General features: G+C 43.3%; 1 protein-coding gene across 3 annotated transcripts in view; it reads left to right on the top strand.

Moving 5' to 3' along the window:
* The first annotated feature begins 292 nt into the window (after positions 1-292).
* Positions 293-13,397, top strand: part of ZNF154 (zinc finger protein 154) — a 66,648-nt gene continuing 53,543 nt past the window's right edge. For all 3 annotated transcript variants that reach the window (XM_024979445.2, XM_005219821.5, XM_059877281.1), the window contains exons 1-2: positions 293-570; positions 2,357-2,486. In XM_024979445.2, the coding sequence (XP_024835213.1) occupies positions 538-570; positions 2,357-2,486 (163 nt within the window). In that variant the 5' untranslated portion in view covers positions 293-537. The remainder of the gene's footprint in view (positions 571-2,356; positions 2,487-13,397) is intronic.

Genomic DNA, 13,397 nt, shown 5'->3' with positions numbered 1-13,397 from the left:
GGATGAGCTGGTTGGATGGCATCAGTGACTGAATGGACATGAGTTTGAGCAAGCTCCAGGAGTTGGTGATGGACATGGAAGCCTGGCGTGCTGCAGTCCATGGGGTCGCAGAGACTCTACACCCCTGAGCGATTGAACTGAACTGCTGCTCTGATAGTCAATACCGTCAACACCCTTTCCCAGAGGCCTCTAGAGCCCTAGAAACTACATTATCCAGAAGGTTGTGTGCCCAGTTGAGCCAATGACAGGACAGCATAAAGGTATTTCCGGGTCTATGGCTCTCTTTGGGGGCGGGACTTCCGGCGTCCTCCTCCTGGCGGCCATTTATATTACTTTCCTGTGTGTTGTCGCTCGGGGCGCTACGTTGGGAATGAGGTGACTGAATTAAGACGGTCCAAGAGGCAGCGCACAGAGGCGGGTCTCAAGTTCAGCGACGCCGTCAGGGGACCCCCGCGCTAGGCCCCCAATCGCGCCCGCTGTGCCCGCTTCCCGCCTCCTCTCCCGCCGCTCGCGGTCCTGCTCTGGCCACAGAGTCCGATGGCGGCGGCGGCGCTGAGGGATCCGCCTCAGGTAAACGCTGGTCCCCTGGGCCCTTACCATTCTCATCCCACCAGACACTAAAGCCCGAAGTGCGTGGCGCCTGCTCACGTGCCTGAAGCGCGGCCCCGGGGTCCAGGCGGCTGAGGCGGTCGTGGGTGGGGCCCTGTGTCTGACAGTGTGATGGAGCATGGCAGGGTGACAGGCGGAGGAACCTGCCTGCGCAAAGGCTTAGAGGTCGGATATAGGCGAGAAGGTCCAGGAAAAGCGGCGTGGATCTGGTGTCTGCAGGGAACAGAATGTGGTGAAGTGAAGTCGCTCAGTCGTGTCCGACTCTTTGCGAACCCATGGACTGCAGCCTAAGAGGCTCCTCTGTCCGTGGGATTTTCCAGGCGAGAATACTGGAGTGGGTTGCCGTTTCCTTCTCCAGGGGATCTTCCCGACCCAGGGATCGAACCCAGGTCTCCCACATTGTAGGCAGACGCTTTACCATCTGAGCCACCGGGGTGGTTGAGTGGTCTTGATCTAGGGTGGGTCTACCTGCCGTGGACTGAAGCGGGGTGGCTGGGTGGGTAGGCTTCAGTTCCTGGCCAGGGATTGAGGCAGGTTGGTCGTGGTGTGAACACGGAATCCTAGTCACTAGACCAGTGGTCAGTGACAAGGCCCTGGCCCTTCAGTTTTGCAGGAAAAAAAAATTCCCACAAAGAGGGGAAGCCGTGAAACAGAGTATTTATTAGGAGGAGAAAATAGTACAGTACCTTTTGGATAGACCCACCAGCGGACTCAGGGAGAGTTGTGCTGTGGTGGTTTGAGTTGCTTTTGTGGGGCATTTATTTCTTGTTTCCTTTGGCCAGTCATCTTGCTTTGCTTGGTTTTGAGTCGGTATTTGGTTTATCTCAGGATTTTCCTGCGTGTAAGCGCATCTTTTAGCCAAGATGAATTCCAGTGAAAAGGCTTATTGGGTAGTTGACATCACCTACTTTGAGGTGACGCCCCTTCCCTTTCCAAAAAGGCTTTCTGTGCTGACTTCCAAGGAGCCTTTCTGTTCATGTGTAGTGTGGAGGTCTCCTTAACTTCAGGAATGGAAAATACGTGGTTTCTTATGTTTTATGTGGGCAGGGCCCAGCCTCCATCATCCTGCCCCAGACCTACTCAAATGTGAGTTTCATTTGTGGTGTCTAGAACAGACACCACGTGAACCAGGATTCCAAAGAAGGGTGAAGGAGAGAAGGGTTTTGGCTGCTGAGGTGACAGGGAGTCCAACACAAAAGGGGAAGTGAGTCATGGGCATCTATAATCACATGTGCTTCTGGGTGGCTCAAATTGAAGCAGGAATCAATAAAGGTATAAAAAGGGCCTTCAAAGCAGTTTTCCACAAGTGCAGTTGTGGGAGTGCAGCTGTGGAGTAAAGGTGTGAGAGGGGTACAGTCTACAGAATCATGGGTACGTGGAGAGGAAGTGCTGGCTCATGGCCCCAGCGTCCTGTTACTGGGGACTGAAAGGTGAAGCCTGAGCCCAGGTTTGGTTGTGTATGTGAGTCACAACCTAGAGACTCCAGGGGAGTTGATTGACAGAATGGATGGGACCCTACAGGCCAGGACGAAAGCTTGGATGACGTCTATGCAGTCCATCCCAACGTTGGTGAGGACTCAACACAGTGAATAAAGGGACCCTGAGGGGTAAGGTGGGCACCAGTGACACCTAGGTCTGGAATTCCTGTTCGGTGGAGAGCTTTGGAAGAGGATAAGGGTGGGATAGATGTGTGATGAGGCGGATTATGCGATCCTAGAATGTTCATAGTTTACTCTGTCTCTCATAGAAGTGCAGTGTGACCTTTGAGGATGTGGCTGTGTACTTCTCCTGGGAGGAATGGAGACTCCTTGCTGAGGCCCAGAGAAGCGTGTACCTCGATGTGATGCTGGAGAACTATGCACTTATAGCTTCACTGGGTAAGACTCTCATAGCCTTCCCAGTGACCTGGACTAGGCTCTGTCCCATCTCACCCCCCTTTCCTCAGGGGGTGCTCTGTTCTTCTACATGTGGACAGTGAGCACTGCTTGTTTCCCAAGCTTTCTGAGTTGCTGTGATAGCTAGCTAGGACTGGGTTGTTTGCACTGCCCTCTTCTTTCCCCTGCAGTACCAACCGGAGTACCTGTTGTACAGAATGCTGTTAGGAAAAAGATTCCAAGTCAGCAGTATTACAGTAAACTTAATGGATTCTACCTTACTCCCCTCTCTCTATCCGGGTCAGTGTGTCTAGATCCTTGTCAACTCTGTCCCTTCTTTTATGCTGAGTTGTGCAGCTTGTGGGATCTTAGTTTACTGACCAGGGACTAAATCAGGGCCCTGGCAGTGAAAGCTTGGAGTCCTGGTCACTGGACTGCTAGGGAACTCACTTGATCCCTTCTTTTTAGCTAACATTTCTTTGTGCCTGCTTGTGCTGAACCATGAGCTACTTCTCAGTGTCCTCCAAGGTTGGTAGTGTTTAGATTTGCTTTCTCTTTTTTCCCCAGCCTTGTCCAGATATAAAATTGTATATCTTGATGTGGTAAAGTTTTGACTTGATGTATGAATACAGTATGAAATAATTGTCACAGTGAAATTAGTTAAACATCTGTCACCTCATTAAGTTACATTATTGTTGTTACTGTTGTTATACAACATCATTTTTTGTTAATATTTATTTAGGCTGTTCCAGGTCTTAGTTGCGGCACTCAGGATCTTTGATCTTCGTTGCAGCATGCAGGCTCTTTCTCTGTGTCATTTGTGATCTAATTCCCTGACCAGGGATTGAACCCAGGCCTCCTGCTTTGGAATGGCAGAGTCCTAGCCACTGAACCACCAGGGAAGTCCCAGCATCATTGTTCACTATAGTCACCGTGCTTTATATTACGTCCTCAGAACTTACTAATCTTATAACTGAACATTTGTGCCTTTTGACTAAAATCCCCCTATTTTCCATATTCCCCAGCTCCTACCATTTTACTCTGTTTCTATGATTTTCCCTTATTTAGTTTTTAAAAATTACAGCCATAGTGGACAAAGATGTTTCCTTTAAATCTGTGCCCTCACCAATCTCTGCTCTTTTTTTCCTTTTCTTTTTTTTCCCCTGCTCTTTTTTGACAGTAGCCATCTTATCAGGTAGATTTCCCTAAAGTTTAGATGGTAAAGAATCTCCCTGCAGTGCAGTTTGATCCCTGGGTTGGGAAGATCCTCTGGAGAAGGGAATGGCAATCCACTCCAGTATTCTTGCCTGGAGAATCCCATGGACAGAGGAGCCTGGAGGGCTACAATCCATAGGATCACAAAGAGCCGGACACGACTGAGCAGCTACTACTGCATCTTACCAGATGTGAGGTATTATCTCATTGTGGTTTTGATTTGCATTTTCCTGATGGTTAGTGATGGCACCCCACTCCAGTACTCTTGCCTGGAGAATCCCATGGACGGAGGAGCCTGGTGGGCTGCAGTCCATGGGGTCGCTAAGAGTCAGACGTGACTGAGCGACTTCACTTTCACTTTTCACTTTCATGCACTGGGGAAGGAAATGGCAACCCACTCCAGTGTTCTTGCCTGGAGAATCCCAGGGACAGCGGAGCCTGGTGGGCTGCCATCTCTGGGGTCGCACAGAGTCGGACACGACTGAAGCGACTTAGCAGCAGCAGCAGATGGTTAGTGAGATAGTTAGTGAGGAGGAATATTTTTTCATGTACCTTTTAGCCATTTGTAGATCTTCTTTGATAAAATGTCAGTTCAAGTCCTTTGCTCGCTTAAAAGATTTTTTTTTAAATCTTATGTATTTTTAACTCGTGGGTGTGCTTAGTCACTCAGTTGTGTCCGACTCTTTGAGACCCCATGGACTGTAGCATGCCAGGCTCGTCTGTGCGTGGGATTCTCCAGGCAAGAATACTGGAGTGGGTTGCCATGTCCTTCTCCAGGGAGTGTTCCCAACTCAAGGATCAAAACCAGGTCTCCTGCATTGCAGGCAGGTTCTTTACCGTTTGAGCTACCAGGGAAGCCTACTTTTAGCTTAATTTTAATTAACTTATTTATTTTTGGCTGCACTTGTTCTGTGTTGCTGCATGCAGGCAAGTGGAGGCTACTCTCTAGTTGCAGTGCGCAGGTTCTCAGTAGTGGCTTCTATTCTTTTGGCTCATGGGCTCTAGAGCACAGTCTCATTAGTTGCCAGCTCATGGGCCTAGTTGCCTCAAGGCTTGTGGAATCTTCCTGGACCAAGGATTGAACCCATATCTCCTGTAATTGGTAGGTGGATTCTTAACCACTGGACCACCAGGGAAGTTCCTTTTCTCACTTTTTAAACAGATTGTTCTTTTCCTGTTGAATTGTAGAGAACCTTATATATTGAATACTTCAGATATTAAAATATTAATTTCACCAATGAAATCTATCTGATCATGGCCTATTTTTGTTGTTGAAGATTACTGATTCAATTTCCTTATTGGTGTTGGTCTATTAAATTTTTCTATTTATGATTAAGAATTGATAGGTTGTATGTTTCCAGGAATATATCTGTTTCTTCTAGGTACAGCTGTGTGTAACAGCTCCTAGTAATCTTTTATGATTCTTTGGTCCTGTTTTATTTCTCTGTTAATTTATATGAGATAAAGTCTAGACAAAGGTTTGTTAATTTTATTTATCTTTTTATTTAGTTATTTTTTTTTGGCTCTGCTGGGTCTTTGTTGCTGCGCGGGCTTTCCTCTAGTAGTGGAGAGTAAGGACTACACTCTAGTTGCAGTGCTTGGGTTCTCATTGTGGCGGCTTATCTTGTGGAGCACAGGCTCTAGGGCACAAGGTCTTTAGTAGGTGTAGCACGTGGGCTTAGCTGTTCCATGGCACGTGGGATCTACCTGGATCAGAGATTGAAACCATGTCTCCTGCATTGACAGGTAAATTCTTTACCACTAAGCCACTAGGGAAGCGCCTATCTTTGAACAAAACCAGCTCTTAGTATTGTTAATCTTTTTATCATCTTTGTAGTTTCTATTTCATTTATTTCTGCTCTGATCTTTTTTTTTTTTTTGATTTGGCCATGCTGTGCAGCATGTGGGAACCTTAGTCTTAATTCCCCTTCCAGGGAAGGAACCTGCACACCCTGCACTGGAAGCATGAACTCCTAACCATCGCATCTCTAAGGAATTCCGCTTTGCTATCTTCGTTTCCTTTGTTTTGATAACTTTGATCTTAGTTTTCTTTTTCTAGTTCCTGGAGGTGTAAAATTTGGTTATTTATTTGAGATCTTTCTTTTTTCTTAATGGTGGCATTTATTGCTCTAATCTTTTCTCTTAAAACTGCCTTTGCACATTTCATATGTTTTGTTTCTATTTTTGTTTTTCTCAAGGTATGTTTCATTTTCCTTTTGATTTTTCCTTTTACTGATTAATTGGCCAAGAGCATATTGTTTAATGTTCGCATGTCTGAATTTTGAAGCTTTCCTCCTATTGCCGGTTTCTAGTGTTATCCATTGTGTTAGGAAAAGTTACTTCATATGGTTTCAGTCTTCTGAAATTTGTTAAGACTTGTTTGACATAATATATAATCTATCCTAGAGAATATTCTATATGCACTTGAGAAGAGAATGTATTCTGCTATAATAGGATGGAATGTTCTATGCACATCTGTTACATCCATTTGGACTGAAGTATTCAATTCAAATAACTTTCTATCTGGATATCCACCTATGTTGAAAGGGGGATATTGCAGTTCCCTATAAATATCTTGGAAGGAAAGTTATGACCAACCTAGATAGCATATGCAAAAGCAGAGACATTACTTTGCCAACAAAGGTCCGTCTAGTCAAGGCTGTGGTTTTTCCAGTGGTTGTGTATGGATGTGAGAGTTGGACTGTGAAGAAGGCTGAGTGCCAAAAAACTGATGCTTTTGAACTGTGATGTTGGAGAAGACTCTTGAGAGTCTCTTGGACTGCAAGGAGATCCAACCAGTCCATCCTGGAGATCAGTCCTGGGTGTTCATTGGAAGGACTGATGCTGAAGCTGAAACTTCAATACTTTGACCACCTCATGCGAGGAGTTGACTCTTTGGAAAAGACCCTGATGCTGGGAGGGATTGGGGGCAGGAGGAGAAGGGGACGACAGAGGATGAGATGGCTGGATGGCATCACCGACTCGATGTACATGAGTTTGGGTAAACTCCGGGAGTTGGTGATGGACAGGGAGGCCTGGCATGCTGCAATTCATGGGGTTGCAAAGAATTGGACATGACTGAGCGACTGAACTGAACTGAACTGAACTGATAAATATCCTGTTGCTGAGACTTCCCTGGTGCCCAGTGGTTAAGATTCTATACTTCCACTGCAGGGAGCACAGTTCGGTTCCTTGTTGGAGAACTAGGATCCTGCCTGCCATGCAGCATCCCGCCCCTTCCCCCCCCAACTCCAATTTTCTCTTGCTGTCTTTTCTGCCTTCAGAGCTGGTCATATTTGCTTAATTTTTAAGTTATGATGTGTAGGTATCATATGTGTGTGTATGTGTGGTTATAATTGTTACATCCTCATGATGACTAACTCCTTTATTATTATATAATGACCTTTGTCTCTTGTGACATTTTTTTATTTAAAGTCTATTTTGTCTCACTTAAGTATAGCTTATCCTTTTCTCTTCTGATTTCCATTTATGTGGAGTATCTCTTTCAATTTCTTCACCTTCAGCCTGTGTGTGTCCTTAAAGCTGAAGTTACTCTGTTGTAGGCAGCATAGAGTTGAGTCTTTTTTTTTTTTTCTGTTCAACCACGTTGTATCATTTGATTGGACCTACTGTTGTCACCTATTATTGCCCCCCTATTTTGCAGGTTTTTTCCTTCCTTTCTTGCTATCTTTATGATTTTCTGTGGAAATGGACTTTTAAAAATATTTATTTATTTAGCTGTGTTGGGTCTTAGTTGCAGCATGCAGGATCTTCGTTGAATTGGGTAGGATCTTTTGTTGTGATGCATGGGCTCTGTAGTTCTGGTGCATGAACTTAGTTGCTCCGAGGCATACAAGATCTTGGTTCCTTGACCAGGGATCGAACCTGCATCCCTTGCATTGCCAGGCGGATTATTAACCACCTGGGATGACCCTATGGTAAGATACTTTTATTCCTTACTCCTGTCTTTTGTATCTATAGGTTTTTGACTTGTGGTTACCATAAGCTTATATAAAACATCTTAAAACATTCTGTTTTATGCTGATAATACTGTAAATTCAATCCCATACAAAATGTCTACTCTTATACTTCCCCTACACATATATTTTGTTTTTGATGTCACAATTTACATCTTTTTATATTGTATATTGTGTAACCATCAACAAGTTATTGTCGGTATTCAGTTCAGTTCAGTCACTCAGTGATGTCCAACTCTTTGCGACCCCATGAATCGCAGCACGCCAGGCCTCCCTGTCCATTACCAACTCCTGGAGTTCACTCAAACTCATGTCCATCGAGTCAGTGATGCCATCCAGCCATCTCTGTCGTCCCCTTTTCCTCCTGCCCCCAATCGCTCCCAGAATGAGTCTTTTCCAATGAGTCAACTCTTCCCATGAGGTGGCCAAAGTACTGGAGTTTCAGCTTTAACATCATTCCTTCCAAAGAACACTCAGGGCTGATCTCCTTTAGAATGGACTGGTTGGATCTCCTTGCAGTTCAAGGGACTCTCAAGAGTCTTCTCCAACACCACAGTTCAAAAGCATCAATTCTTCGGTGCTCAGCTTTCTTCACAGTCCAACTCTCACATCCATACATGACCACTGGAAAAATCATATCCTTGACTAGACGGACCTTTGTTGGCAAAGTAATGTCTCTGCTTGTCAATATGCTATTTAGGTTGGTCATAACTTTTCTTCCAAGGAGTAAGCGTCTTTTAATTTCATGGCTGCAGTCACCATCTGCAGTGATTTTGGAGCCCCCCAAAATAAAGTCTGACACTGTTTCCACTGTTTCCCCATAGTTGCTTTTAATACTGTTATTCTTTATCTTTTATGTTTGAGTTGAGTGATTAAGGCAGTTTTACAGTATTAGAGTGTTCTGAATTTGACTATATACTTATTTTTACCAGTGTGTTTTATGTTTTAATATGTTTTCATGTTACTGTTAGCATATTTTTATTCAGCTTGAAGAAGACTTTGTTAGACTTCCTCATTTTTGATAGGGTTAGGTCAAATGGTGATGAACTTCCTCAGTTTTCATTTGTCTAAGAAAGTCTTCCTTATTACTGAAGAATAGCATTGCTGGTAAAATATTCTTGGTTTGCAGTACCCCCACCCCTTCCCCTTTGGCATTTAGAACACATCTCACTGTGACTGTATGCAGTGTTTTAGCTAAGAAAACCACTTGTATCTTTATGAGGGTTCCCTTTTGTGATGACTTTCTTTTTTCTTGCAACTTTCAAAATAATTTGTCATCACTTTGAGTTTTATATTAATGTGCCTTGCTGAAGTCCTCTGTGGATTGAGTCTGTTTGGGGACTTACAAACCTCATGTACCCGAACGTCCATTGCTTTTCCCAGATTTGGAAAGTTCTCATTCATTACTTCTTTAAATAAACTTTCTGCCCCTTCCTCATGCTCTCTTCCTTCTAGGGCTACCATTCAGTTCAATTCAGTTCAGTCACTCAGTCGTGTCTGACTCTTTGGGACCCCATGAACCGCGGCACGCCAGGCCTCCCTGTCCGTCACCAACTCCCAGAGTCCACCCTAACCCATGTCCATTGAGTCAGTGATGCCATCCAGCCATCTCATACTCTGTCGTCCCCTTCTCTTCCTGCCCTCAATCTTTCCCAGCATCAGGGTCTTTTCAAATGAGTCAGCTCTTCACATCAGATGGCCAAAGTATTGGAGTTTCAGCTTTAGCATCAGTCCTTCCAATGAACACCCAGGACTGATATTCTTTAGGATGGACTGGTTGGATATCCTTGCAGTCTAAGGGACTCTCAAGAGTCTTCTCCAGCACCACAGTTCAAAAGCATCAGTTCTTCAGCACTCAGCTTTCTTCACAGACTAACTCTCAAATCCATACATGACCACTGGAAAACCATAGCCTTGCTTAGATGGACTTTTAGACAAAGTAATGTCTCTGCATTTTAATATGCTGTCTAGGTTGGTCATAACTTTGCTTCCAAGGAGTAAGCATCTTTTAATTTCATGGCTGCAATCACAATCTGCAGTGATTTTGGAGCCCAGAAAAATAAAGTCTGACACTGTTTCCACTGTTTCCCCATCTATTTCCCATGAAGTGATGGGACCAGGTGCCGTGATCTTAGTTTTCTGAATGTTGAGCTTTAAGCCAACTTTTTCACTCTCCTCTTTCACTTGTACCAAGAGGTTCTTTAGTTTTTCTTCACTTTCTGCCATAAAGGTGGTGTCATCTGCATGTCTGAGGTTATTGATATTTCTCCCGGCAATCTTGATTCCACCTTGTGTTTCCTCCAGCCCAGCGTTTCTCATGATGTGCTATGCATATAAGTTAAATAAGCAGGGTGACAATATACAGCCTTGACGAACTCCTTTTCCTGTTTGGAACCAGTCTGTTGTTCCATGTCCAATTCTAACTGTTGCTTCCTGACCTGCATACAGATTTCTCAAGAGGCAGGTCAGGTGGTCTGGTATTCCCATCTCTTTCAGAATTCTCCATTATACAAATATTATTTTGTTTAACAGTGTCCCATAATTCATGTAGACTTTTTTCTTTACTCTTTTTAGTTGTTTTATCTTTTTTCTCCTTTGACTGGATAATTTCAAAGACCTACTTTCCATTTCACAATCATTGTTTTGATTGATCAAATTAGCTATTAATGCTCTACATTTCATTCATCATACTCTTCACCATAATTTCTGTTTGGTTATTTTTCGTATTTTTCTGAATCTCTGTTTAAAACCTTATTTTACTTGTATATCATTTTCCTTATTTTGTTGAATTGTCTGTCTGTGTTTTCTCATAGTTTATTGAGCTGCATTAAAACAATAATTGTGAGACTTAGAGAATGAACTTACGGTTCCTAGGTGGGGAAAATGGGGCAAAGGGATAGTTACGAAGTTTGGGATCTACTTGTATGCTGCTGCTGCTGCTAAGTCACTTCAGTCTTGTCTGACTCCGTGCGACCCCATAGACGGCAGCCCACCAGGCTCCCCTGTCCCTGGGATTCTCCAGGCAAGAACACTAGAATGGGTTGCCATTCCCTTCTCCAATGCATGAAAGTGAAAAGTGAAAGGGAAGTCTCTCAGTTGTGTCCGACTCTTAGCGACCCCATGGACTGCAGCCTACCAGGCTCCTCTGCCATGGGATTTTCCAGGCAAGAGTACTGGAGTGGGGTGCCATTGCCTTCTCCGTTACTTGTATACAATGCTATATTTAAAATGGATAACCACAAGGGCCTATTGTAGAGCACAGGGAACTTTCCTCAGTGTTATGTGGCAGCCTGAATGAGAGGGAGCTTAGGGAAGAATAGATACATTGTATATGATTGGCTGAGTCCCTTTGCTCTCCACCTGAAACTGTCACAACATTGTTAATCAGCTATACTCTATACTCCAATATAAAATAAAAAATAAAAAAAATATTATTGTGAGAGACTTCCCTGGCAGGCCAGTAGTTAAGACTCTGTGCTTTCATTGCTGGGGGCATGGATTCCATCCTTGCTTGGGGAACTAAAAGCTTGCATGCCTTGTGGCCTGGTCAGATTATACTACAAAGCTGCAGTCATTAAGACGGTATGGTACTGGCACAAAAACAGAAATATAGACCAATGGAACAAGATAGAAAGCCCGGAAATAAACCCATGCACTTATTGGTACCTTAATTTTGACAAAGGAGGCAACAATATACAATGGAGCAGAGACAGTCTCTTCAATAAGTAGTGCTTGGAAAACTGGACAGGTACATATAAAAGAATGAAAGTAGAACACTTCCTGACAGCATACATAAAGATAAACTCAAAATGGATTAAAGACCTAAAGGTAAGACCAGAAAATATAAAACTCTTAGAGGAAAACATAACACTCAATGACATAAATCAAAGCAACATCCTCTATGACCCACCTCCTAGAATGATGGAAATGAAAACAAAAGTAAGCAAGTGGGACCTAATTAAACCTAAAAACTTTTGCACAGCAAAGGAGACTATAAACAAGGTGAAAAGACAGTCCTCAGAGTGGAAGAAAATAATAACAAATGAAACAACTGACAAAAGATTAATTTCCAAAATATGTAGGCAGCTCATACAATTCAATACCAGAAAAACAACTCAATCAAAAAGTGGGAAAAAGACCTAAACAGACATTTCTCCAAAGAAGACCTACAGATGGCTAATAAACACATGAAAAGATGCTCAACATCACTCATTAATAGAGAAATGCAAATCAGAACTACAATGAGATATCACCTCACACTGGTCAGAATGGCTATCATTGAAAAGTGTACAAACAGTAAATGCTGGAGAGGGTGTGGAGAAAAGGGAACCCTCTTGCACTGTTGGTGGGAATGTAAATTGATACAGCCACTATGGAAAATGGTATGGAGATTTCTTAAAAAACTAGGAATAAAACTACCTTATTACCCAACAATCCCACTGCTAGGCTTATACCCCGAGGAAACTAAAATTGAAAAAGACACATGTACCCCAACGTTCATGCAGCACTATTTACAATACCTAGAACATGGAAGCAATCTAGATGTCCATCAACAAATGCATGAATAAAGAAATTGTGGTATATATAGACAATGGACTACTATCCAGACATAAAAAAGAATACATTTGAGTCATTTCTAATGAGGTAGATGAACCTAGAGCCTATTATAAAGAGTGAGATAAGTCAGAAAGAGAAAGATAAATATTGTATACTAACACATATGGAATCTAGAAAGATGGTAATGAATTTATTTTCAGAGCAGCAGTGGAGAAACAGACATAGAGAACAGACTTATGGACACGGGGAGAAGAGAGGAGAGGGTAAGATGTATGGAGAGAGTAACATGGAAATTTACATTCCCATATGTAAAATAGGTAGCCAATGGGAATTTTCTGTATGTCTCAGGGAACTCAAACAGGGGCTCTGTATGAGTGGGATCCCACCTAATGGGGTGGGATAGGGAGGGAGTTGGGAGGGGGAAGGTTCAAGAGCCAGGGAACATATGCATACCTATGGTTTATTCATGTTAAGGCTAGAAAACAACAAAACTCTGTAAAGCAGTTATCCTTCAAATAAAAAATAAATAAATTTTTTAAAGGTTAAAAAAAATAAATATTATAATTTTTTTTTGACAGCTTGTAGATCTCCATTTCTTTGAGGCAACTGATTATTGTTCCTTCAGGGGTGTCATGTTTCCTCGATTATTGTGTTTGTGTTTCCTGAAGCCTTATGTTGATTAGTACATTCATGGAGCAGTCATTTCTTTCAGGCTTTACGTAAGGTTTTGGTGGTCAAGATCCTCACCTTTGGGTGTGAGTGTGGTAGCTTGATGGACAGTGGCTGCTGCACCCACAACAAAGCCCAGTGGCTTTGTGTTTGCAGCTCTGTCACCTGAGGTCAGTGTCAGCACAGACTGCAGGGTCCTCAGTAGCTAAAGCCGTGGGTGTCCACAGTAATAGAGAAGACTGCTAGGGCTCTCCTGATTTCTTTCTCCCATGGGATATGTTTTGACTGAGGGGGTCCCCCTTAATGTGGAGTTTGGCTCTTAGAGGGGGAATGCTTCATAGTGGTGATGGCATTGGTGTCTGATGTGTGGATTCTGTGGAGCAGATATAGATCTGGACTCTAGGATGTGAATAGATGCAAGGCAGTAGCACTTCTAGGGTCCCAGTTACTGAATAGTCTGTCTCAGTGTTGACTTTGCTTTGTGAGATGCAGTGGC

This window comes from Bos taurus, chromosome 18, assembly GCF_002263795.3.
Source record: "Bos taurus isolate L1 Dominette 01449 registration number 42190680 breed Hereford chromosome 18, ARS-UCD2.0, whole genome shotgun sequence".
Lineage (NCBI taxonomy): Eukaryota > Metazoa > Chordata > Mammalia > Artiodactyla > Bovidae > Bos > Bos taurus.
Note: the sequence above shows the minus strand (reverse complement) of the source record. Positions and strands in the feature narration are given on the sequence as shown.